Genomic DNA, 24850 nt, shown 5'->3' on the forward strand with positions numbered 1-24850 from the left:
GCAGTTAAAGTTGCAGGTGTCACTCCCGGGATCCACACATGAGGGTGAAGAGAGCATACCATGCAGACCTGGAGGATGCCGAATGGACTACACAAAAGGACCCCACTGATCCCCGTGAAACCAAGATCATCTCAAAGAAGAAAAAGAGATGAAGCTCTACAATCAACTGCTGCTACAAGGACTTGCTGGTATCTTCTTGAGACTAACCATAGTTTCAGTATAAACAGGGACCTGTGCTATAATCAAAGTTGAATGTGCGTATATATTCCTGATTTATCTGGCTATATATCAGCCACCCTAGATGACATGAAAGCTCTGGTAAAAGTTACGTCTGATGATAATCTTCCTGTTTGGACTTTGGTCCTATCTTGGGTGAAGGGTGATTGGTGGAAAACTATATTTACCATTGTTATAGTTGCCTTGATAGTTCTGCTTTGCGGACCCTTTATTTTACAACATATTACTAACTTTGTAACCCAAAGGTTGATGTCGTTCTCCCAAATTGAAGGTGGGAGAGTCAGGGTGCAATATATCCCTATGAATGATGCTCATACTATGAGTTAAGAGCATCAGGAGTGGGGAATGAAGGAGAAAAAGAGACAGGCTCCATCTTGAAAGCAGGACTCCATCTTTGGCCGGACTGTGGACTTTGAGCTATATGCCCAGTGTGTATGGAAATGACATACCAACTGGAAAACCAGGCCCCCTGGATGAATGAGCCCCAGGGCTCATACCTAGACTCTCTGTTGCCTAAACGAATACCCTAATTATCTGTGTAACCGAATAGAATCATAAATTCTATTAAGCTTATTGGGGTATGACCACAGACCTATTAATAATTGTCCACTGTTAACTACCTAGGCTTAAGGCATATGAATCACGGGTAAACTTTGATTGTATCTTTCTTTTCCTTTGTTCAGACTAGTTTCAGGGAATTTGGGGAGGTGGGTCTGGGCATGTACACTTAGGGAATATAAGGTTTTCAGAAAAAACTGGTCAGGGTCCTTGGCTAAGAGGAGACTCTTCCTTGGACCCGCCAGTGTAATAAACTGCACTCCACTATCTGCATTGTCCTTCTGAGTGAGTTTGTTTCCCAGACTGCGTGGCTAAAACATAGCCACTAGCCAAATCAGTCACAGAGGAACTGGGGGGACCTTCAAGAGTCGTAACAGAGCAGAGGTGACTAGACAACGCGCGCAAAAAAACAGAACCATGCAAAGAGAGCCCTGAGGGCACAAAGGAAGTATGAAGGAACTATTTTATTTTGTGAAAATGCGGGTTTAAAGCAAGTCTAAGCAGCTCTCCAGACGAGCACAGGGAAAAACTTGCAGCATGAAAAACGGGTTAAGTTCAGCGTGCGCTGGGGGCACGCTGGGCCGTCCATCAGATGCGGGAGATTTCGGGAGAATACGTGAGTTTAGAGGATTCCGCTTTCGCTTGTTGTTCCAAATAGAATCAAGCCTAGGCGTACAATCTAGACGCAGAAAGGCACGAGGTACCCCAGGTTCCCCTAGGTGAGTTCGCCCGGATATGACATCACGTGAGGCGAGCTACGTGGGTCTGCGCAATGCGGCGTTAAAGAGCTAGGCAGGGCGGCGCGCGCCTGCGCAGTGCGGGGCTGAAGGCCAAGCCTGACGGCGAGCGTGCGTGCGGGCGTGCGCGCTTGCGTGCGTCCTGGTTTAGTGCGGTACCGGCCCAGTGGTCACCGGTGCAGAAGTGCTGACGGAACGGGCCGAGGTTGGCCGTCTGTGGGAAAAGAGGCGAGGTTCAGGTTTGGGCCATAGGGAGCGCGGCTCAAGCTTAGGCCGTGGGGGCGCGGGCCGCCCTCTGTACCCCTAGAGGGTCCCCGAACCGGGGCGGACCCGGCCGGCGTCTAGCCGCGTCTGAGGAGGGGGCGGTCTCCCAGGGTTCGCAGAGGGCGCCGTTCGCTCGCCAGCGTAGTAGCAACGCTGAAGCTTCTAGAATTTGCGTGCATAACATCGCACCAGCCTGCAGCTAGTTAATCTTGTGTTTGTTAACATCGTTTACTAAAATCTGTGTTGCATGGGAAACAAAGTGCAGAAAAATAGGCTAAAAGCGATTCAGACCCCGGCATGGCGGCCGTCGTTTACAACGAGAGAGCTAAGTGCGAAGAATCTTATCAGGATTGACTGTAGCGTGGGGGAATTACCATTTTTCTCCGTTATTTTTTTTGTAAAGCGTGTTCAAATATGTAATACTGTTAACCGCCCCCGAAAATTTAGTGCAGTTACTGGAACTAAAAAATAAAATCCCCTCCAAAAATCTCAGGGGGTATTGCTAAAGACAGTATTTCTTCTTTTATCCATTGGGTTTAGTCGTTTTTCTGTGAAATAGTACTTGAAAAAAAGGCAGCTTTGTATTCCCCTCTCCCTGAGTTGTGTGAAATGAAAGGCTTATGTGCTTATGTCTTAGAAAGCTTCATTTACAATATATTAGAAATTAGATTTTTATAAACGTGATGAAATCTGAACAGTAACCAATATGTTGGCAATCTTGCTGTGATGTCATCTCAAAAAACAGGAACTGAAATTAAGTCAATATTAACCAAGAATGCTGTTTTATTGTGTTTTGCCTATCAAAATCTTTTCCCTGGGAAGCACTTAGTTACTCTGCTTAAAAGTGTTCCTTAATCTGGTTTTTAGGTCTTCTACGGTTGCAGTGAAAGTTTCTTGAAAATCTTGTTTTGATTGAGTCTTTAATAAATATAACATAAAAATGGCTTCAAAAAGAGCTCTGGTCATCCTGGCTAAAGGAGCAGAGGAAATGGAGACGGTGATCCCTGTAGATGTCATGAGACGAGCTGGAGTAAGTCCCTCAAAGTTTTTTAGCCCTCCTCCGTTTGAAAGCATTTTTGGATTCTTATAAGTGATTTTGAATAGAGTTTCAAACATACGCAATGGTACAGAGGCTATGTAATAATTACCTGTTTATCTGCTGTCCACATTTAATATTATTAACGTTTTACTATATTTCTTTCAGACCTGTTTCTTGAAGACAAATGCTTAAAAGGAATAAACATTGCAAAGCTCTCTTTGTTTATTTACCTAATTCAGTTCCCTTTCTGGCCCCAGAAATAACTGCTCTTCTCACAGTGATGTGAATTCAGCCCATGCATGTCTAAAGTAACATTAGACTGTGGTTCTCACTCTGCATGTCTGCATTATAAACCTTTATACACCCACATAACCATAGTGAATGCTTAAGTATCCTTTACTGAGTGGTGGATACCATTCTAAGCACTTTTACTAGTTTTTAAAATGTTAAAATCACCTTAAGAGTTACTGCCATCCTCTTGTTACAGTTGAAGAAACAGGCGGAGAAGCAATCAACCAGTGAATCAGATATTTAAATAAGTGAAGTAATCACATTGTAGTAAAGAATGTAGATACAGTTTATTTAAAATTGCTGCTTAGTATTGCACTATGGGAATATGCCCAGTCTCCATTCCTCTAGTGCATTGTTTTACAACATTATAGTGCTGTAATACTTTTTTTTTTTTTGTCCTGGTTTTATTGAGATATAATTGACAAACAGCACTGTGTAAGTTTAAGGTGTACAGCATACTTAAATATATCATGAAATGATGACCACAGTAAGGTTAGTGAATATCTGTCATCTCGTGTCAATACAAAATAAAGATGTAGAAAAAAAAATTTTTTTTCCTAGGATGAGAACTTACTCTTAAAAACTTTTGCATATTACATACAACAGTATTAATTGTCCCTATCCTGTTGTACATTAATTTCTAATGCTTATTTATCTTATAGCTGAACATTTGTAATATTCTTGTGCAGATTTTTCTTGTTTAAAGATATGAAAGTTTTTCTAGGCTCTGAGCTTAAAAGGAATTGCTACTTGCATATATGACGTTACTAGATTTTGTCAAATGACTCTCCAAAGTACTAATATGTGGGCCCACCAGCAGTGAGGAAAATTCCTGTTGTTCTCAGTATTGTCAACTTTGTGAATTTTTGCAGGGCAGTGGAGTAGTATTTCATCGTCTTAACTTGCATTTCTACCTTATGAAAATACCAGGAGGGTTACAGGGCAACAGCAACTTTGCAAGGTGTTTTATAGATAGGAGGATCATATGATTTATCTCGCAGACAAGAACACTTGTGGAAGAAAGGAGGCTAAGCAGATGGGGTACTGGGACAGCATCTTTAATTCATACTCTCAAGCAAACTGGGACAGACCTAGTGGTTAAGTATATTTAGTCAACTTAATAGCCTAAAGTCAGCATGGTTTTGTTGCAGTATTTCCTGCCAGGTTATTTTAAAACACAGGCCAGCTGTGAAATGTTACTCTAAATTTATGTTTCAGTGTTCTTAAATATCATGATGACGTCTTCCTCTTAGATTAAGGTCACCGTTGCAGGTCTGGCTGGAAAAGACCCGGTACAGTGTAGCCGAGATGTTGTCATTTGTCCTGATGCCAGTCTGGAAGATGCAAAAAAAGAGGTTTGTTCTCTAGACTTGGAATTGTTCCTTCCTACCGTTTCTTTATCAGTTTCTTGAACTGTCTCTGAGCTACATCTAAAACTGTCATTAGCACAGACTTATTTTAAGAAAGTTACTTTGCTTAGAGGTCTTCAGCACTAAATTAAGCCCTGGGGAGTGGAGAGCTTTGCCTTTTTCCACTCTGTATCCTCAGAACCTGGCAGGTCCCTGATACCTCATGTGCTTGGTGTGGGTGGATGGGCAGGACACTGTCACTAGTGTTCTGGCTCATACGGGCAGCCTTGCCTCCTTCTGTAACTACATTACTTAGTATGAGAGTCACCTGCACATTTCCCATTCATTTCTTACCCTTTATTCGAAAGCTGCTTCTTATCTTTTCTTTATCAGTGACACAGACGTGGGGTTGTGTGATTCATTTTACACGGAACAACTCATACTTGATTCGTGGTTGGATTAAAGGAGGAGTGAGTTCTCCTTAAATTGTGTCACCTTTTCAGTATCTTCAGAATTGAGGTTCCTCCTTTTGTGGGGGACCAACACTTTTGGGAATCCGTCAAGAGCTGTGGTCCCTTTCCTCAGAAGCATGCCTGCCCACACGTATCAGACACTTAAGCCTGTGCTTTCACAGGGCTCAGGCTTCAGGGGCCAGTGTGACAGAAGTGTGAGGCACACCCTCTTAGAGCAGGGATGGGGCAAATCACCACCCATGACAGCTTTTCTGTGCTATGAGGAGCCTGGGAGTAGAATTCCCCGTACCTGGCTCTCCTCAAAAGCGTAGAAAAATGTATTCCTCTCTGATAAATTCACATATCTCAGTGCTAGATTGTGAAGTATAAGAATGTTGATATTTTGTAGAAGTTGTTGAATCTCTAAATAGCAGATTAAAAATGAGAGAGTAGCAATACGTGTTTCTTACCTGTTCTTTTTTGTCCTGTAGGGTCTGTCTGGGTGTTCTAGAATAGTGGTTACATTTTGTGTCTGTTTATTGTTCAGTTTCTAAATGGAGTGAAATAAATTTTCATACTTGACAGATTTTAAGTTTTGCTTGGCTTTGAAACAACATAGGACATTTCATAGTCTTTAAAAGTAACTAGTATATGTTGGAGTAAAAATGTACCAGATTTTCATTTTATTATTTACTTAATGACTAAATTTTTTTAAAGCTTTTTTTAACATTTGAAGATACTGTATTAAATCAATTTCTATTTCATAATTTAAGCAAGTTTGAAATCATTAGATTTCTAGGGTGTTTTGGTATCTGAGATAATAAAATATTGTGTCATTTTTTTAATACCTGAAGTTCCATTTTACTTAAGGTTAAAACATTCTTTTGTGTCTTTTAAAGTTGGTTTTTTTTTTTATTACTGTGTACATTCTTGTTGAAAAATATCCCATACAGTGTAGACAAACACAAAGTCACGTGTTATTATTAATGTCCCTTTCTCATTCTTCCCCTCCATGCTCCCTGCATCAGTTGGCAGTTTCCTTTGTCCATGAGTATCTATACTGTACATGTGAGTGTGGGTGTGTGTGTAGACACACACATATGCATTCACATACATTTATTCTTTTTACAAGAGTGAGATCATGCTACACCTGCAATTCTGCAGCACAGACATCATTTCGTGTTACTAGTATATGGAGGTTTTCTGCATTGTTGGCTAGTTACAGTATTCCATTATAGAGAAACACCTTGATTTATTTAACTTTCTCTATGAACAATATTTTTGCTGTGACCATATTTAACATATGAATGTGTTACTGTTAATACACATTTCAAATAAAACATTTTCACTTTCTTTTCTTATTTTTTAAACTGTTACAGGGACCTTACGATGTGGTGGTTCTGCCAGGAGGTAATCTGGGTGCACAGAATTTATCTGAGGTAAAGTGTGTAAAGAGAGTATTTCAACATCTTGTATTCTGTTGTTTTTGTTATTAAAATATTTCAGGAGGAAGGCTGTGACTAGAATAGGAAAAGATGAACAAAACGGTGTTCTAGCTTAATTAAAAAAAAAAAAGTCATTTCTAATAACATTTACTGTAGAAGTAAGCAGAATTGGTGGAACAGTTCAATAGATTCTGTGAATAGAGTCCAAATGTAAGATTACTTTTTTCCCCCCTAAACAGCAGCAGAATGATTTATTTTGTGCTTGTGAAGGGTTAAGCATTGAAAGGTGAGAGGTTGGCTGTCTACTCAGCCAGTGGAGTAAGGGAGACTGCAGGGGCCTGCAGCTGCCCGCTTGAATGAGAAAGGGTGTAAAGGAGGCCGCTGCTTCTGCATTCTGTTACGTGAAGCATCAGCCCGCAGGAGGGAAGAGAAGGAGGCGAGAGGGGCACGGACTTCATGAGACAGAAGCTCATGAACCAGCCAGGTCAAGTCAGACAGTTGGGACCTTGGGGCGCTCTCCTCACTTTGCTGTCTGAAAAAAAGAAACCCAAGCAGCACCTTTCCTCTTTTCTGTATCCCCAGAGTACAAGATGGCAAAGGTTAGCATGCCCAAGGGAAATAGCTTTTCTCATCTCATCTTTAAACATCTTTAAGGAGAGGTTACCCTTTTCTATATAAACGTTGTGGTTGGGTTTAAGCCTGTAGAAACACTGAATTTGGTAGTTTTCGTATTGATGATTTAGCAATATTGTTGAAAAACAGTCAGATGGAAGATCTTGTGGTTAAGGTAAAACCAGATTCTACTGAAGTTTCTAGCCGAGATTGGCTGCGGCTTAATGACAATTTGATGTACTTTGGTTCTTTGACTAGTCCGCTGCTGTGAAGGAGATACTGAAGGAACAAGAGAAGAGGAAGGGCCTCATCGCTGCCATCTGTGCAGGTAACCTCAGGCCAGCCCCTGTCCAAGTGTGTCTTCAGCTTGCTTCAAAAAACACATGACAGGGTTGTCTTTGAGTACAAGTTTGTGTTCCCAGTACTTCTTCCACTTCCTAAAGCACGAAGGGCTTCTCGTCGGTGTGTTTAGTTGGGGGCGTGACGTTGGTATCATTGCAGAAGTGACTGCAGTTCCTCCGTTTCCTGCCTCTCCCTGCCTTTGGTGTACCTTCTGTGGAACCTGTTGTTTTCTGTGTTTGATGGACCTGGAGGAAAGCAAGGCCCCTCTGGAATTGAGGAAACAGTTGTTATAGCCAGTCCCATTGCCAGAGAGGACTTCTGCCAGCACAAGGTTAGCAAGAATCAGGCCAGCGTTAACAATCACAGATCTGCCCTGAGCTTGCCCTGGGGGCTTCCCACCTGGTCCTCAGTGTTGAGCTCCAAGTCTGAGGTACTGTATATTCTCTGCCACATGATTTAGAGTAAAGGTGGTGTGCTTTGCTGGGGTCCTCACATCTTTGAAACCTAGTAATATCAGTCCTTTGATTTTTGATACCATTTTAAAGTCCATTCTTTTTGCCCTAATATGAGATGATATTTCTCCATCTTCCATTTTTTTCATAGTGTAATATTGGCAGGTGCCTTCCTTATTCATGGGTCTTCATTAAATGTTTTATCAAGAGAGCAGATAAGCAAATGAATGGATGGTTAGACAAAATGACGCGCTATTTTGTTCAACATGGTAGACTTTTTAAAAGAGATCATAGTCATAGGCTGGGGGTCTGGGGACTGTGCCTTAGAGCAGTGGTTCTCACAGTCTTTCCAGAGGGTTTGCAAGGGCAGAGCAGATATGCTCACACATTATTTGCCTTTTTGCTTTTAATTCTCATCAGAGAATGACAATGACATCATTCAGGCATGGCTTGCTGCTAAGTGTTCTCAGCTCATAAACCTTTCAAGTTTTAATTTCTGGCATGGCAGTTACTGATAAATGTAACTCACACTAATAGCTGAAGGGACCCTAAGACTTGAGTGTTTGAGAACCCCCGAGTAAGAGACCAGGAAGGACTGAGGGGCATCCACCTGGCAGTCCTTGTCTTTGGGTTCCAGTCAGCACTGACCTCTGACCTGCCCTTGTGGCTTAAGGATTTCTCTGCTAAAGGACACTGCAGCCAAGTAGCTGCACTGCTCCTTAAGGAGGAAGACATCAGTTAGTTCAGTCACTCAGTCATGTCCAATTCTTTGCGAACCCATGGACTCTAGCACGCCAGTCTTCCCTGTTCATCACCAGCTCCCAGAGCTTGCTCCAACTTACACATGTCCATTGAGTTGATGATGCCATCCAACCATCTCATCCTCTGTTGTTCCCTTCTCCTGCCTTCAATCTTTCCCAGCATCGGGGTCTTTTCCAGTGAGTTAGTTCTTTGCATCAGGTGACCAAAGTATTGAAGTTTCAGCTTCAGCATCAGTCATTCCAGTGAATATTCAGGACTGATTTCCTTTAGGATTGACTGGTTTGCTGTCCAAGGGACTCTCAAGAGTCTTCTCCAACATCATAGTTCAAAAGCATCAGTTCTTCAGGCCTCAGCTTTCTTCATGATCCAACTCTCACATCCATATATGACTACTGGAAAAACCATAGCTTTGACTAGATGGACCTTTGTCAGCAAAGTAATGTCTGTGCTTTTTAATATGCTGTCTAGGTTGGTCATAGCTTTTCTTCTAGAGAGCTCTTCAGGAAAATTAGAGATACCAAGGGAACATTTCATGCAAAGATGGCCATAATAAAGGACAAAAATGGTATGGACCTAACAGAAGCAGAAGATACCAAGGAGGAGGACATAGGTGCTATTAGTTGTATAAGGACTTAGTCCAGTCCACCCTCACCCCACCCCACATGCTGACCCCTCATCTCTGCTGCATTCTTAGTGCTTAGACCGAAGGAAGAAAGGAAGCATTTGTATTGGGTTTCCCCCCTTAGGATTGCTGAAAGTAAAAAATCTCATGTCAGTTTGTCATTTTGTGTCACTAAGGTAGCAGAGTCATGAGTTGCTTCCAGTTCCCAGTGTTGTGCTGAGGCAGGATTGACTCCCAGGCTATTAAGATGTGCAGCCCTTGTCATCATTTACATCCACGCTGTGAACGGCGCTGGCAACATGTCATCTGGTTGAATGTCTGCTGGGTGCTACAGAAGACCGGAGAAGCACGATCGTGTGTTGAGGAGAGATTCGAATGAGCAATGACAGAGATTGGGATGTTTCAATCAGCAGATGAGAACAAAGATGAGGCTTAGATGTTACACTTAGGGATTGGGAACGGTTTACTGAACTGAAGGAATGTTAACTTAACCCCTAATAATGAGTGAGAGCGAGAGAAAGAACCTGGAAGGGAGGCTTTCTGGAGAAAATAAAATGAGACTGGGGGAGAGGGGGGAGGCGTGAGGGGTATGGAAGCTAGTTGGCAGGTGCTGGGCTCCAGGTACAGGCTCAAGCTCTGGGACACCTGGAGAGGCTAGGACCCTTTCCATAAATAACCACATGGTGGCGCTGTTGACTTCCCCTCTGGTCCTCCCAAGGTGATTCTGTCCACTGTGCCCTCTGCTCCCAGCTCAGAGCTGGACCCCTATATATTTATTTATTTATATATATATATATATATATAATTTATTTACTTTTGACTGTGTGCTGGGTCTTCATTGCTGTACAGCGTTTTCTCTAGTTGAAGAGAGCAGGGACTACTCTTGGTTGTGGCGCACAGGCTTCTTATTGCGGTGGCTTCTCTTGTTGTGGAGCACAGGCCCTGGGCTTCAGTAGTTGCAGCACGTGGGCTCAATAGTTGTGGTTCTCGGGCTCTAGAGCACAGGCTCAGTAGTTGTGCACTGACTCAGCTGCTCTGTGGCATGTGGGATCTTCCCAGACTGGGGATTGAACCTGTGCCTTCTGAAGTGGCAGGTGGAGTCCTTACCCCTGAGCCACCAGGGAAGCCCCCAACTAGGATTCTCATGCCCCAGAAAGCCATAATTTTGAGTTTACCCTACGTTTATTAACATCATTATAGGCAACAGTTTTATCACCTGGAGGGAGCAGCCTAAAAATTTCCAACTCACCATATCACCACTGTCCTCAAGTATGATCCATCATCTCTTGAAATTTGCTCTAAAATGTACTGGAGGAAATGATTGTTTCTTAAAATCTTACAAAATAAGAAAGATAATGAATCCATTCAAATAAAATTGAGTGATAGTTAGGACAGACTTTTAAAATTTGCTTCCAAACACAGCTCTTGTGTACAGATACAAGTAAGGAGGGAGGAGACATCAGGCATGTTTAAGAGGCTTTTGATGTAAGGTATAAATGAGGACTTGGTCTGAAACTGACACCTGATGTTAGACCGACAGCTTGTGTAATTAGGTGATATTGTTTGATCTTCCTGTTAGTAGCTGCTAAGATCTTGAGTCGACCATAGGTCTGTTATGTAACTACTTTTTCCTTGGACCTGTGTTGAAAAATGAAAGGTCAGAAGAGCAAGTGCTTGGGTTTGCTGGAGCTGAAGTGCGCGAGTCTGTCTTGGGACCTTAGCTGCAGTGCCCTAACCATTTAGAAGGTCACAGTGTTCTTCTGAAGTTTTTCTAGGTTTGACATGAGGCGTTAGAAAGTTTCTCTTTGTTGTTGTTTTTTTTTATTTTTATTTTTGACTTAGAGTAAAATAACAAAAGGTAAGAAATCTTTCTGATTTTAGTCTCTATTTGAGAATTGTTACAAAATGATTATCAATAAAGTTGACCACTCATTAAAGTCTCAAGTTGGCACCTGCATTTTTTTTTTTAAACCTTCGTTTTAAGAGAGACAGTGTAGAGGACCACAGTGGGCATTTGTGCTGTACTCCTCTCATCAGTGTGTGGTTGTAAGAAAGAAACGCCAGCGCCTCTGTGTCTCAGCCATGTAGGCATTTCATGGGTGTCTCCTCTGGGGCTGGGAAAATGTCCCATTCAATTTAATATATGCCACCTGATATATTTGGGTAGATGGGTGAGTGCTGATCTTTCATTTTCAAGTAGAAAAGTAAAATTAGTCCATGAAATAGCAGTCAAGCCCAGAGATTCAGAGCATGCTGGTTGCCTTTAACGTATAACTAAGTCTTCCATTTGCGAAGAGGAAAGACGTTTAACCCTTGGTGGTCTCCCATTCTTTGTACCCCTGTTAGACTTGCAGCCTGTTCCTTGAGGGGGCATGGTTTGTTTATCTCTTTGCTCCTTAGGTATAAAGGTAAATCTTTCTGATTAAGTGGTTATTGAGGTGTTTTGAGTTTGTACATTTTTGCCACACGTGTTCTGCAGATGGTTGATTATAAACATACTTTACCTGTCATACTAGTAAGTGTTTAGTTTCAGAATCATAAGTATATTTTTAGGTAAGAGCCCCTTGATTCAAAGAATGTTCTTGTTGCTGCAGTTTTTAAAACATGGGTTTTTCTGTGCACACACTTAAATCTCTCTATTCATCTTTTTAGGTCCTACAGCTCTGCTGGCTCATGAAATAGGTTTTGGAAGCAAAGTTACAACACACCCACTTGCTAAAGACAAAATGATGAATGGAAGTAAGTACACGCTTATATTCTAACGTGCAGAAAGACCTACTCAGAAAGCTGTGCTGTGGCATTGTCTCCCACTTGGAATACGTTTTGTACATAGGGGTTCTCTGTGGGTTGGGGTGTGATGTGTTCCTCACTTTCTTTGCAAGTGTTTTAATGACAAAGACCAGCTAACGGGGTGGGTCTCTGTGTGTAGGTTGCCTAACGGGGTACAGGGGCTGAGCCAAAGGCCAGCTAGATTCCTCGTGGTCACAGATTGAAGTGGTTGCAAGATGCCAGTTTAACTAGTTTACTAAATACTTTGCCAGCAGCCTGAGGATAAAATTTAAACCTTGGTGGCAATTTCAGAGGGTGCCCTTTTGCCCACAGTCCAGAGTAAAATGGACATTGCTCCCTTCCTGCAGAGGAGGCCTGCTCCTTCATTGACAGGTTCCTTTGTAAATATTAACATCAGCCAGACATTTAACTTTTGTACATTTATCTTTATAAAAACAATTTTCTATCTTGGTAAAAGAAAAAAAGAAAAAACAAGCAGTACAGAAAGGAATGAAGTAAAAGTAAATGATTCCCTTCTCTGACCTCCCTACCCCCTTTCTACTTTTCAGAGGTAACTTCTGTTAGGTTTCCTGTGTAACTCTAGAATTTTCTTTGCACATACTCATTATCCTTTGTAGTTTAATGTTTTTACTCAAATGAGAGCTAGTAAATATGTTCTGCAGCTTGCTTTTCAAACCTAACATTATACCTTTCTTCTCCCCTAACTTATCATTTCTCTAATGTTACTTGGTACTTGGAGGTTATGTTTTTAAAAACACATGTCATTGTCTCTGCCCTTCAGGAGTTAATAGCTTGCAGAGACACGTGCACCAAATTTAAAAATACATCAAATTTCAAGTTATGAGGCAGTGTATAGTTAGCGGCACAGCAGGGTCACTGTGCTCCTGGGTGTGCAGCTGTGTCGTAATGGACGCTGCCTCAGAAACAGTGCTGCTCGGCGTGTGGTTCAGAGCGCCAGTCAGGCAGTGTCTTCCTCTGCCACCTGTGCCTGGCGTGCATGTCGAAGGGAGCAGAAACCGAAACCAGTGTAGAGAAAGGGACGTCACACTGGTGCGGATATGTGCAAGGGAATCAGAAATTCCCCCTTGGAAACCATGAGGGGCTCAGCTGGCGTTCAACCAGTGGGGAGACTTGGTGACCAGCTTCATTTGTAAAACACCCACTAACCAGCAGCCAATGGCTACATCAAAAGACTGATAATATCAAGAGCAGATTTGAAAATAGCTGTGCTATTTTCTTACCGTATCAGATACATTTTCTCACCGTATCAGTTCTGCTCTGGACTTACTCTGAACTAAAAGTAGGGCAATTCATGTTCTTTCTTCGTTCATCCTTTCATAGCAAAGTAAAGTGATGCATTTTTCATTTTACTGCCTCGTAAAACAACACCTTATTTTTTAAAGGAGTGTTAGGTTCGCAGCAAAATTAAGCAAAGAGTACAGAGTTTCCATAAACCCTCTGTGCCCCCATCCCCACCTCCCTCCCCATCCGCTTCCTTTCCCACACAAGACGGTACCTTTGTAACAGTCGATGAACCCGCACTGACACGTCATCACCACCCAAAGTCCATAGTTTACCTTAGGGTTCACTCTTGCTGTTGGACATTCTGCATATTCTTAGATTTGATCCAAGGTAGTATGTTTTTTTGAAAAATCTATAGTTTTATTTTAGTTGATAGATACTAAATTGTCAATAAAACCATCGATGTGAAAATTGATTTTTTTTTTTTTTTAAGGCTCTTGACTTTTGGGCATTTTTTAACGTAAGGGTTTAGTTTACTTTGAGCAAATGGTGGGATTTTGAAGGGTCAGAAAGAGCAGAATCAGGCTTCCATTAGCAGTAACGACTCGTGAGAAGGAAGAAGCGAGTGGAACGTGTTCCCCATTATCTGCTCGTGTATCTTTGTGGCTCTTTCCTCGTAACACCTCAGGAAGACGAGGCTGATCAGAAATAGAAGAATATGAGATTGTTGACTCTTGGGCACTTACAGGGTACATTCACATGTGTTTTCTTGAACCTGGCAGCCCCGGTACCCAGTAAGGCACGTATGGGCTTCACCGACGAGGAAACAGGCCGCTTGCCTGAGTCGGTCCGGAACTGGGGCCCCGTTTCTGTCCACATGAGGCCCACACACACTGAGGTCACCAGGTGTTGGGTTCAGTCAGCAAGACCTCTTGTAAGAAAAAAACATTTGCAGTGTCTGCATTCTGAGAAGTGGAGCTGTAATCACTTCCTGGGTGAGGAGGCCCTTCTGCTTGTCCTCATCATGAACTTCAAATTAAGAGCAGTGTGACCTTTTTTTACTCACATAAGCCATCCAGTCTGAAGGACAGAGTGTTTCCATTTCTCAGCTTTAAAATAAAGAAGGGGTGACTTCAAATTTTTGTTCGGTTCTCGTTTCTGTGGTTTACTGAGCGGCTGGATGCTCCCAGGGACGAGCAGGGACTCCGGAGCAGGTGACTCCCATGAGGCTCCAGCCCCACCCCTCCCTGCCCCCAAGGGCTGGTCCCATAACCTCACTGGGCCTCGGTTTCCCCATCTGTCACCTGAGGAGGACCGTAGGTAGCCCCTGCCTCGGGGCTGTTGACAGGCTCTGTGAGTCAATGTGCGTGACACACCTGGACGTCTGTGGGTTACTGAAGCTGTGTCAAAGGGCCCACCAGTCAGTGCCTGGCTCTGCCTGGCTCTGGGCTGAGTGCTGGGGATGCAGAGCAGACAGACTGCTATCACCAGGGCTCAACTTGTTGGGTTGGCATCATGCCCATTTTACAGAAGAGAAAAACAGGGAGGTCAGGCGGCTGTTAAATAGCAGACTGAGGTTTGAATCTGGCAGACTGACACCTGAGCTGATGTGCTCAGGGGTCAGTGGCTTTTCCTGGAAGGGCTGGATAGTAATGATCTAGGGCTGTCTGGGCCACCGCGTCTCTGGGGCTCCCAGACCACAGAGGTGAGGGTGTGCAGGTGAAAGTGGCTGTTGGTTACTACCCTGTGGCCCCTAGCCTCCCTCGTTGCTTCGTCTCTGGGCTTTGAGAGAGGCTTTGGGGTGTTTGCTTTAAGTTAAAAAGGAATGAACACCTCCTGCAGGTTGACCAGGAATGGACTGGTGTGCAGGTGTCGTTTTTCTCCATCTTCACCGCTAGGTGGAAGTGGCCTGTAAGCAGACCTTTAGCTCTTGGCTGAGATTTTTGAGAAGAACCGGAATTTTTAAACATTTGTAACCAGTGTAAGCTGTATTTGTAGTATTTTACCAACAAAGAGGTTGTTACCTGAATCATTCAGAGCTGTGCCTTCACTGTCTGTGTCTCAGTGTCCATCTCGGCTCCGGGTTCTCTACTTCAGTACTTGGGATGATCTCTAACCAACAGTAAATGATGTTAGCTTAGGTAAACCTCTCCCCTGCAGACCAGGGATCCCCTTTTTTTCTGTAGAAGAGTAACTGCGAGTGCTCACGGACTGTCGTCAATTGTTTCACTGGGTGACTTGATTTGTGAGAGGAGAGGAAGCCCTGAAGCAGGGCAGTGGTGTTCATCCCTGGGAAAGGACAGGCACTTCGGGACATGGTCTCTAAAGCTTGCTGGTGCAGCAGGAGCATCTTGCTCAGGCGCGCTCTTCTGTGTGAGCATCAAACAAGGATTTCCTGAGCTCTTCTTTGGGCTCCAGGGACAGAAAAGGGGACAAGATCAAGCCATGTTCTTAGGGCTTCTCAGATGGGGAGGGGGTAGAGGTTGTGTGGTGCTGCAGGCCCGACTCTGCCTGCAGGGACCAGATGTGGCAGGATTGCACAGAGGACCCTTGTGGGCTTTTGACCCCGGCCCTGAATCTGTTTGTCCTTCAAGGCCTATGTCATTGAGCAGTGTCATCATGCAGCCAGGTGGCCGGGAGTCCTCACTGGTGTCTCCCCATGTCCAGTTCCTCCCCAGGGTCTTGGCATTTTATCTTCAAAACACACCTCGGACCTCCATGGCCTCTGTCCTGTCCAGGTCACTGTTTACTCCCAGTGGGTTCTTCTTCGTCTCCCCTCTGCTGCTTTCTGCCCTGTCTTTGTGCGCAGGCTGGGTCCCAGGGCTTGTGTACCATGATGTGGAGTTGAGGGTCACTTCAAGTTGCCAGAGAAAGTGGCAAAGGCTTCTCATGGGGGGCACCTGGGTGTGCTGTGGTTTGTACTGTGGAACGTGCCCTGTTTGGTGGCACTGAGAGTGGAGGGAAAGGCAGGAGGAAGGGGGACTGCACGCAGAGGCCCTGCATTGAGGCAGCAGGCAGGGAGTGTTCATTCACTCTTTCCTTCACCTGATACTTGGGAGCACCTCCCTGGTGCCATTAGCATTCTAGACTGGACGGGTAGGTGAGGGCTCAGCATTTTACAGACCAGAGGTAAACAGGAGCCAAACGGTTTCCTGGGTGCTGGGAGGGTGCATGATAGAGTGACCTGGGGGACCTGGTGAGAGAGGGGTCCATGCTGAATTCAAAGGTCCATGCTGAGTTGCTGAGGGGAGCTTTCTGGGCAGAGGGAGCAGCCGGGGCAGTTCCTCCAGGGCTGAGAGGACCCCAGTGCCCTCTGTAGTAGAGCTGCAAGCTTCAGGCGGGAGAGTGGGCCCTGGGGCGCTGCAGGATCAAGGGGCCAGGCCATGTGGGGTGCTGCTGCATGGGAGGAGTTTGGGCCTGGTGCTTGTGCAGTGGGAGAATTTGGTGACTGTCTGATGTGGAATGTGAGGGTGGGGGGTGGTTCAGGGAATCCCAGCTTTGAGCCCTCAGATCTCCTCGGAGGTGGTAGTGTTTACTTCATGCGAATATAGGAGCAGCCTGTTTCTTACTACATTTGCAAAGATACAGCCAGCTGTGGCCTCTGAAAGCATGCAGTGCCTGATGAGAAAGTAGGTTTCTCCCCACTTGCACCTCTCTCTCCCTACCCATGACACATTGTGTGTGGTTTCTGCTTGTTTGCTTTGGAGGCAGCAGAAAGTGTGCATCACCCAGGGGGTCTGTATATTACAGGTCATTTCTACCTTCAGCTCTGGTTCCCCTACATCCCCCTTCCTCCAGCATTTTATAGGGAAGGAAAAATAATTTTCCCTTGTATCCTTCTGAGTTCTTAGTTGAGACCCTTGTTACAGAAGACAGGTTAACTGGAGAAGAACAAAGTTTATTAACATGTATACTTTATGTTTGGGCTTCCCAGGTGGCGCTAGTGGTAAAGAATCTGCCTGCCAATGCAGGAGACCTCATTGGGGGCTGTGGAGGCTACTGCGGAGGCCTGGCAGGCTACAGGCCATGGGGTGGCAGAGTCAGACACAGCTAAGCAACTGAGCACTGTAACTCGTGTTTACATGGAAGAGCCCCAGGGGAAAATGAGTAACTCCCTGAGATGGTTTAGAATTCTGGCTTAAATTGCATCTTAATAGGGAAAGGGGAGACAGGCCTCTCAGGGGAAGGTAATTGGGTTTTTGGAAAGATGAAAGGGCCCTTTGAAGAGTAGATGGGAGGAATGATAGTTTATGACAAGGTTTGTCTGGGTGTAGTATCAGCTCCTGGTTTTCTGTTCTGATTGACAAAACTTCTGGGAGGGGATTTCTGATAGCTGAGTTCCTTTTGGACAGTCAGTGTTTAGGCAGGAAAGGGGATTCAGAGAAACCCTCTCCCTTTCTGTCCTGCTGTGCTCTGAGAGCTGGGGATGCCTAATGGAGTTATGAGTGACTGCCTACAGTGTTGGTGTTGTGAGCTTTTGCTTTTTTTTAAATCTTGGCTTGTTTGTATTTTCATTTTTGTGAGACAGTAGTGTGCAGTAAGGGAATGGAAGTGTCGAGTGGTGTTCATGGCTGTCCTGCATAGCCCACAAGGACGTAACCCTTCTTTGTTTTTATTTCCCAGGTCATTACAGCTACTCCGAGAACCGTGTGGAGAAAGACGGCCTGATCCTCACCAGCCGGGGGCCAGGAACCAGCTTCGAGTTTGCTCTGAAGATCGTCGAGGTGCTGGTCGGCAAGGAGGTGGCTGACCAAGTGAAGGCCCCGCTGGTTCTTAAAGATTAAAGTGGAGAGGCTTGACGCTGGGTCAGAGAGACAGGCCATTTGTAATCCAGCCTCATTGTGTTCACTTTTAAAAGGGGGACAGTCATTGTGCAGAGTAGCCATCTTCCTCACTCCCTCCCTGTCCATTTGTGGCTCTGAAATGACATCTATGGAGAGATTCCGTTGTATCCTCCCATTTCTGAGCCTTGATTGCAGAATAAACAGGGCATTTAGCAAACTACCGACTGTTCCTTCTTTTCTCCCTGGTCTCTGTTTCCTTGTGTGAAACCAAGTGGTATCAGCTTTGTCTGCAGCTTTTAACTATTGTTCAGTTGTGTCCAACTTTTTGCAACCTCATGGACTGTAGCCAACCTGGCTTCTCTGCCCATGGAATTCTCCAGGCAAGAATACTGGAGTGGGTTGCCATGCCCTCCTCCAGGGGATCTTCCTGACCCAGGGATCCAACTCCGGTCTCCTCCATTGCAGGCAGGTTCTTCACCATCTGAACCATCAGCAAAACTGGTAGCTCGTAACTATTGATCCAGCTGCTGAAATAACTGAACAGGGGACATGGTTCACACAGCAAGGTGAAAACACATAAAACAGATGAAAGAGGCTTGTGACTTCTCTCCGATTCATTAACTGTATCCCTAATGTGCTATTAAAAATACCAACGCTGTTGGCTTACTGGTGAATTTTTGTAAGTCAGTTCCTCGTCTCCCGTTGCAGAAAAAGTCCTGAGATGGGAGTTGAGAACCTCTCAAGGCTAGCCTCGCCTATTTTCCCCTCGTCAGGGAACGGCACCCAGCTCTTTCAGCTGCCCAGGTTCCTAGGTGGGGTGGGTGAGTTGAACACCAGGGCGTGGGCCCATCCAGTCAGAGCCCAACACACTTGATCACGCAGCCCAGGTGAGACCTGTCAGCCAGTGAGATTCTGTTCTGGGACCTGCCCTGCCTCCTGCGGCTCTATCTGCCAGGTGCTCGAGAGGACTGGCCCTAGCATGGCTCCAGAATGAGAGGCAGGAAGCTGAGGACGAGGCTTGACCCAAGATCTGTCCACACCTGAAGCAGGACAACTCCTGGACTTTTGAACACGTGTCAATTCCCTTGACTTTTGTGTTGGTGGAATCATTTTTATAAATGACTGATGAGATGGAAGTGAACTGACGGCAAAGGGCTGAGCTACTAAGTAAAACTGCCCAACACAGAGAATGTGCGTTGCTGGGCGGCCTCCTCGTTGGCTGTCCTTCCTTTCCTCCCTTTCCTCCTGGGCACAGTATGGACATAAGTGAACTGTCTGAAAAGGCCAGGCCAGGTGGTAAGTACTTGAGGTGTGTGGGCTGTCACACTTCGATCACAACTGCTCAGCTCTGACCAGGCTGCACAGAAGCACCCACAGCCAGCCTTCAGGACCACTGGGCAGCAAACCCCCCTTCACCAAACCAGGCAGCAGCTGAGCTGGGCCCTCAGGCTGCAGTTTGCAGATTGGTGAACCAGAAGGCAAGGTGGATGTTCATTACTAAAAATGCAAATAACTGCTTGTTGAGCTGCTTGTTTTGATTAGCTCTGTGATGATGTAAACAGGATGTGAGGAGGGGGAACAGGAGAGATCTTGAGGGGTGGGGGCCGCTGAGGCTTCAGCTGAGACCTGAGGGCAGGTCCGGCTCCATCAGCAACTGCCAATGGTGCTGCACCTACAGTGTGCCGAGCCTGATCCTGGGGCTGGAGTAACCATGGGGAGACACGGTCTGTCCTAGATCTTCTGTGTAGAGTTGTTCAGTCGCTTAATTGTGTCTTAACTCTTTGTGACCCCATGGACTGCAGCATGCCAGGCTGCTCTGTCCATCATCAACACCCTGAGCTTACTCAAACTTGTCCACTGAGTCAGTGATGTCATCAAACCTTCTCATCCTCTGTCATCCCTTTCTCCTCCTGACCTCAATCTTTCCCAGCATCAGGGTCTTTTCCAATGAGTTGGCTCTTCACATCAGGTGGCCAAAGTATTGGAGCTTCAGCTTCAGCATCAGTCCTTCCAATGAATATTCAGGACTGATTTCCTTTAGGATTGACTGGTTTGATCTCCTTGCAATCCAAGGGACTCTCAAGAGTCTTCTCCAACACCACACTTGGAAAGCATCAATTCTTCGGCGCTCAGCCTTCTTTATGGTCCAACTCTCAACATCAACCCATGACTACTGTAAAAACCAAAGCTTTGACTAGACTGATCTTTGTCAGCAAAGTAATGGTCTCTGCTTTTTAATTTGTCATAGGTTTGTCATAGCTTTTCTTCTAAGGAGCAAGCATCTTTTAATTTCATGGCTGCAGTCACCTTCTGAAGTAATATTGGAGCCCAAGAAAAGAGTCAGTTTGCATTGTTTCCCCATGTATTTGCCATTAAGTGATGGGACTGAATTCCATCATCTTTGTTTTTTGAATGTTGAGTTTTAGGCCAACTCTTTCACTTTCATCAAGAAGCTCTTTAGTTCCTCTTCGCTTTCTGCCATAAGGGTGGTGTCAATCTGCATATCTGAGGTTATTGATATTTCTCCTGGCAATCTTGATTCCAGCTTGTGCTTCATCCAGCCTGGCATTTTGCATGATGTACTCTGCATATAAGTTAAATAAACAGGGTGACAATATACAGCCTTGACGTACTCCTTTCCCTATTTGAAACCAGTTGGTTGTTTCATGTCCGGTTCTGGCTATTGCTTCTTGACCTGCATACAGATTTCTCACGAGGCAGATAAGGTGGTCTGGTATTCCCATCTCTTGAAGAATTTTCCACAGTTTCTTGTGATGCACACAGTCAAAAGCTTTAGTGTAGTCAATGAAGCAGAAGTAGATGTTTTACTGAAATTCTCTTGCTTTTTCTATGATCCAAAACGAATGTGTGGGGTTGGGAGAGAGGAAAAGATCTACATTCTATGTGGAAAAGCAGAGAGAAGAGGCAGTGACAGACTGTTCTGCAGGGTGTGTAGAGAGGCCTCTTTGAAAAAAGGCCTGGGGGGAGACCTGGTATCTGCTGAGAGCATTCCAGGAAGAAGAAACAGGAAGACCTAAGGCCCTGCAGCTCGAGTGAGGCGGAGCACTGGGTTGCGGAGGGCTTGCTCGAGGGGTGGGGTTGGAGAAGGAGCTGGCGCCACCGGGAATGGTCAGAGGAGGGCCCTGACCCTTTTTGGTCTAGAGGTCGGCTCTGTTGAGAGAGGACCCCGTGGGGAGCAAGAATGAGGACCCCAGAGGTGGGCACCCATGTGGGTAAGAGGGAAACCATTTCCAAGATTCCATCTTGAACACAAAGTCACATGGAGACTTTGTGTCCTTAGCCAGAGAAGGAGCCCTTGTAGTAGGCTGGTGAATTTGGAGTTCAGATCAATGAATTTGAAAGGTCTATATATACTTTCAATGAAGAAAGACTCAAAATCTGTTATGTTGAAAGTCACAAATTACTGACATTTATTATTATTCATTATTAACAGTGAACATTAAAAACTCTTGCAGTTCTTCCCTGGCAGTCCAGGGGTTAAGACTCTGCAGTTCTTCCGCTGGGGGTGTGGGTTTAATCCCTAGTTGGGAGAGTGAGATCCTGCATGCCTTGGGGCCAAAAAAGAAAAAGGAAACAAATTGATTATTTGGTTTAAAAAAACAACAAAGCTCTTGCAAGTCACAAGCATATTGTACCAGCAACCCCCACCTCTGATTCAGCTCCCTGAAATTTGAGTGATCTGCAGGAAGGGGACAAGGAAAGATGATTCCAAATGGACAAAAGGGAAAGAGTATTTTTAAGAGGCTCAGGTTATCAGAGTCTAGGAGATGTAGTGGTTTTTTCCACCTGTGTTTGGGGTGGGGGTTCCAGGATCTGCTTTATCTAAACCTTGGGCCTTTTCTGGCCAGGTCAGGAATTACTGGCTTTAGGCATATCGATAACATTTAGCTGCTTCCACCCTCTCTATCTGCCAGCTTATTTCCTAGGCTAAACACACCTAATCTCTTCCTTCTAGGAAGTAAAGGTGGAGGGGGCCATGTTGCCCAGAAAGAGAACTTGGAACCTGAGGAGGGGTGCTGTCCACATTTCAAGTGATCTGGACTTGGAATTTAGGTGTGTGGTCCATCCAGCTGGACAGGCTTCCTCCTCATTCAAGGGTCACCCCACTTTGGGCATCACTTCCTTCACTCTTGACATTACTTTGCCAACAAAGGTCTGTCTAGTCAAAGCTATGGTTTTTCCAGTAGTCATGTATGGATGTGAGAGTTGGACCATAAGCAAAGCTTATGGGGCTCCTTCAGGAGCACCGAAGAATTGATACTTTTGAACTGTGGTGTTGGAGAAGGTTCTTGAGAGTCCCTCAAACCAGTCAATTCTAAAGGAAATCAGTCCTGAATATTCATTGGAAGGACTGATGCTGAAGTTCCAATACTTTGGCCATCTGATGCAAAGAGCTGACTCATTGAAAAAGACCCTGATGCTGGGAAAGATTGAAGGCAGGAGGAGAAGGGCACATCAGAGGATGAGATAGTTGGATGGTATCACCAACTCAATAGACATGAGTTTGAGCAAGCTCTGGGAGTTGGTGATGGACAGGGTAGTCTGGTGTGCTGCGGTCCATGGGGTCACAAAGACTTGAGAAGGGGTGCTGTCCACATTTCCAAGTGACCTGGATTTGAGCAATTGATCTGAACTCCTTCATGCTCACCTTTGTGGCTTTGGGAGCCCCGGTGCCTGCCCAAGACCGCTTGCAGAATTAGGGAGGAGGTGAGGTCTGGAAATCAAGTCTCACCCAGAGTCCAGTCCCCTTGACTGAAAGGAGCAAATCCCTCTTGCAGAAAGTGGCTCTGAGACCCTGACCTAGCAGCTCTGGACCACAGCCTTCCCAGCCGCTTCACTGGTCCGGAGGTGGCCAGGCTGCAATCCCTGAGGCCCTGGGCAGTGGTGCCCCAGGGAAGTGACAGCCAAACTGCTCTTCCGCAGGGGGTTGGTGATTGTGATTTGGATTCTTGGTGAAAGCCTGATGAATGAAATGAAGGAAGGGCTGTGTCCCAGGTGCTGAATAGAGCAGGGAGGGCCCAGGGCTGACTGGATGGCTAACTCTGACTCTTTTCGACTCCATGGAGTATAGCCTACCAGGTTCCTTTGTCCATGGGATTATCCAGGCAAGAATACTTGAGTGGGTACCCATTGCCTTCTCCAGGGGATCTTCCTGACCCAGGGATCTAACCTAGGTCTCCTGCATTGCAGGCAGATTCTTTACCATCTGAGCCACAGAGAAGCCTTAACCTTTCACAACTGATACAAAAGGAATCCTTACATTTGTCACTATTTTGTCCTTTTTTTTTTTTTTTCTGATTATTTCTCTTAAAAAAAAAAAATTATTTATTTGTTTTTGGCCGTGCTGGGTCCTCGTTGCTGCATGAAGCCTTTCTCTAGTTGTAGAGAGTGTGGGCTACTCTTCATCGCTGTGCTTGGTCTTCTCATCTCGGTGGCTTATCCTGTTGCAGAGCACAGGCTCTAGGGTACTCGGCTTCAGTAGTTGCAGCACAGCAGTTGCCCTGCGGCTGTGAGATCTTCCTGGACCAGAAGACCCATGTCCCCTGCATTGGCAAGCAGATTCTTAACCACTGGACGACCAGGGAAGCCCTCGCTGATCACGTCTTAGGTAAATTTTCTCTACTGATTTACAGGCTGGCTACTACATTATGCCATCCCTGGTGGCTCAGTGGTAAAGAATCTGCCAGCAATGCAGGAGACACAGGAGACATGGGTTCAGTTCCTGGGTTGGGATGTTCCCCTGGAGGAGGAAATAGCAACCCATTCCAGTATTCTTCTCTGATAGCTCAATTGGAGCCTTAGTTGGGGCTTCCCTGATAGCTCAGTTGGTAAAGAATCCACCTGCAATGCAGGAGACCCTGGTTTGACTCCTGGGTTGGGAAGATTCCTGGGCTGGAGAAGGAGAAAAGCTACCCTCTCCAGTATTCTGGCTTGGAGAACTGGGTTTCCAGGGTCGCAAAGAGTCAGACAGGACTTAGTGACTTTCACTTTCATTTGGGCTTCCCTTGTGGCTCAACTGGTAAAGAATCCACCTGCAATGCAGGAGAACTGGGTTTGATCCCTGGGTTGGAAAGATCCCCTGGAGAAGGGAAAGGCTACCCACTCCAGTATTCTGGCCTGGAGAATGACTGTATAGTCCATGGGGTTGCAAAGAGTCAGACACGACTGAGTGACTTTCACTTTCACTTTTCCAGTATTCTTGCTGGGAAAATATCACAGATAAACTGAGTGACCGAGCACACTTACTTGTTTGTTACTACATCATGAAACTCAGTTCTCCCAATATCCCCACAAAGTTGTCATCATCTGTTGTAAAAAGAAGAGAAGCCGTCTCTTTGTCCTGTGCTATAGGTTGCCCATCGATCAAAGGCAGCCATAAAGGGGGAGTTACGTTTTTTAAACTGTGAAGCACTAAATGTAAAGTATGATTTTAGCGTGACCAGCACTATCATCTTGGAGTCTGGATATGTGTTCTATATTCTAGGCTGTTGCTTCTCCAAGGAATGAGGAAGACATTCCATTTTTCTGAGGAATCACTTCATGTTGTTCGGTTGCTAAGTCGAATCTGACTCTTTTGCGACCTCATGAACTGAAGCATGCCAGGCTTCCCTGTCCTTCACTGTCTCCCAGAGTTTGCTCAAACTCATGTCCATTGAGTTGGTGATGCCATCCAACCATCTCATCCTCTGTCACCTCCTTCTCCTTTTGCCTTGAGTCTTACCCAGCATCAGGGCCTTTTCAAGTGAGGTGGCCAAAAGTATTGGAGCTTCACATCAGGTGGCCAAAGTATTGGAGCTTCAGCTTCAGCATCAGTCCTTCCAACGGATATTCAGGGTTGATTTCCTTTAGGA

General features: G+C 45.3%; 1 protein-coding gene across 3 annotated transcripts; it reads left to right on the top strand.

The window, feature by feature from the left end:
• The first annotated feature begins 1580 nt into the window (after positions 1-1580).
• Positions 1581-18198, top strand: PARK7 (Parkinsonism associated deglycase). 3 transcript variants are annotated; one of them, XM_043485284.1, is made up of 7 exons: positions 1581-1771; positions 2664-2826; positions 4380-4481; positions 6307-6366; positions 7243-7312; positions 11815-11901; positions 17818-18198. In XM_043485284.1, exons 2-7 carry the CDS (start codon positions 2737-2739, stop codon positions 17976-17978), a joined length of 570 nt encoding a protein of 189 aa, XP_043341219.1. In that variant the 5' UTR covers positions 1581-1771; positions 2664-2736; the 3' UTR covers positions 17979-18198. The 3 variants fall into 3 exon arrangements, with proteins under 3 accessions (XP_043341219.1, XP_043341220.1, XP_043341218.1); XM_043485285.1 differs by having other exon boundaries at positions 1603-1737; XM_043485283.1 differs by having other exon boundaries at positions 1610-1760.
• The last annotated feature ends 6652 nt before the right edge of the window (positions 18199-24850 follow it).

This window comes from Cervus canadensis, chromosome 13, assembly GCF_019320065.1.
Source record: "Cervus canadensis isolate Bull #8, Minnesota chromosome 13, ASM1932006v1, whole genome shotgun sequence".
NCBI classification, from domain to species: Eukaryota; Metazoa; Chordata; class Mammalia; order Artiodactyla; family Cervidae; genus Cervus; species Cervus canadensis.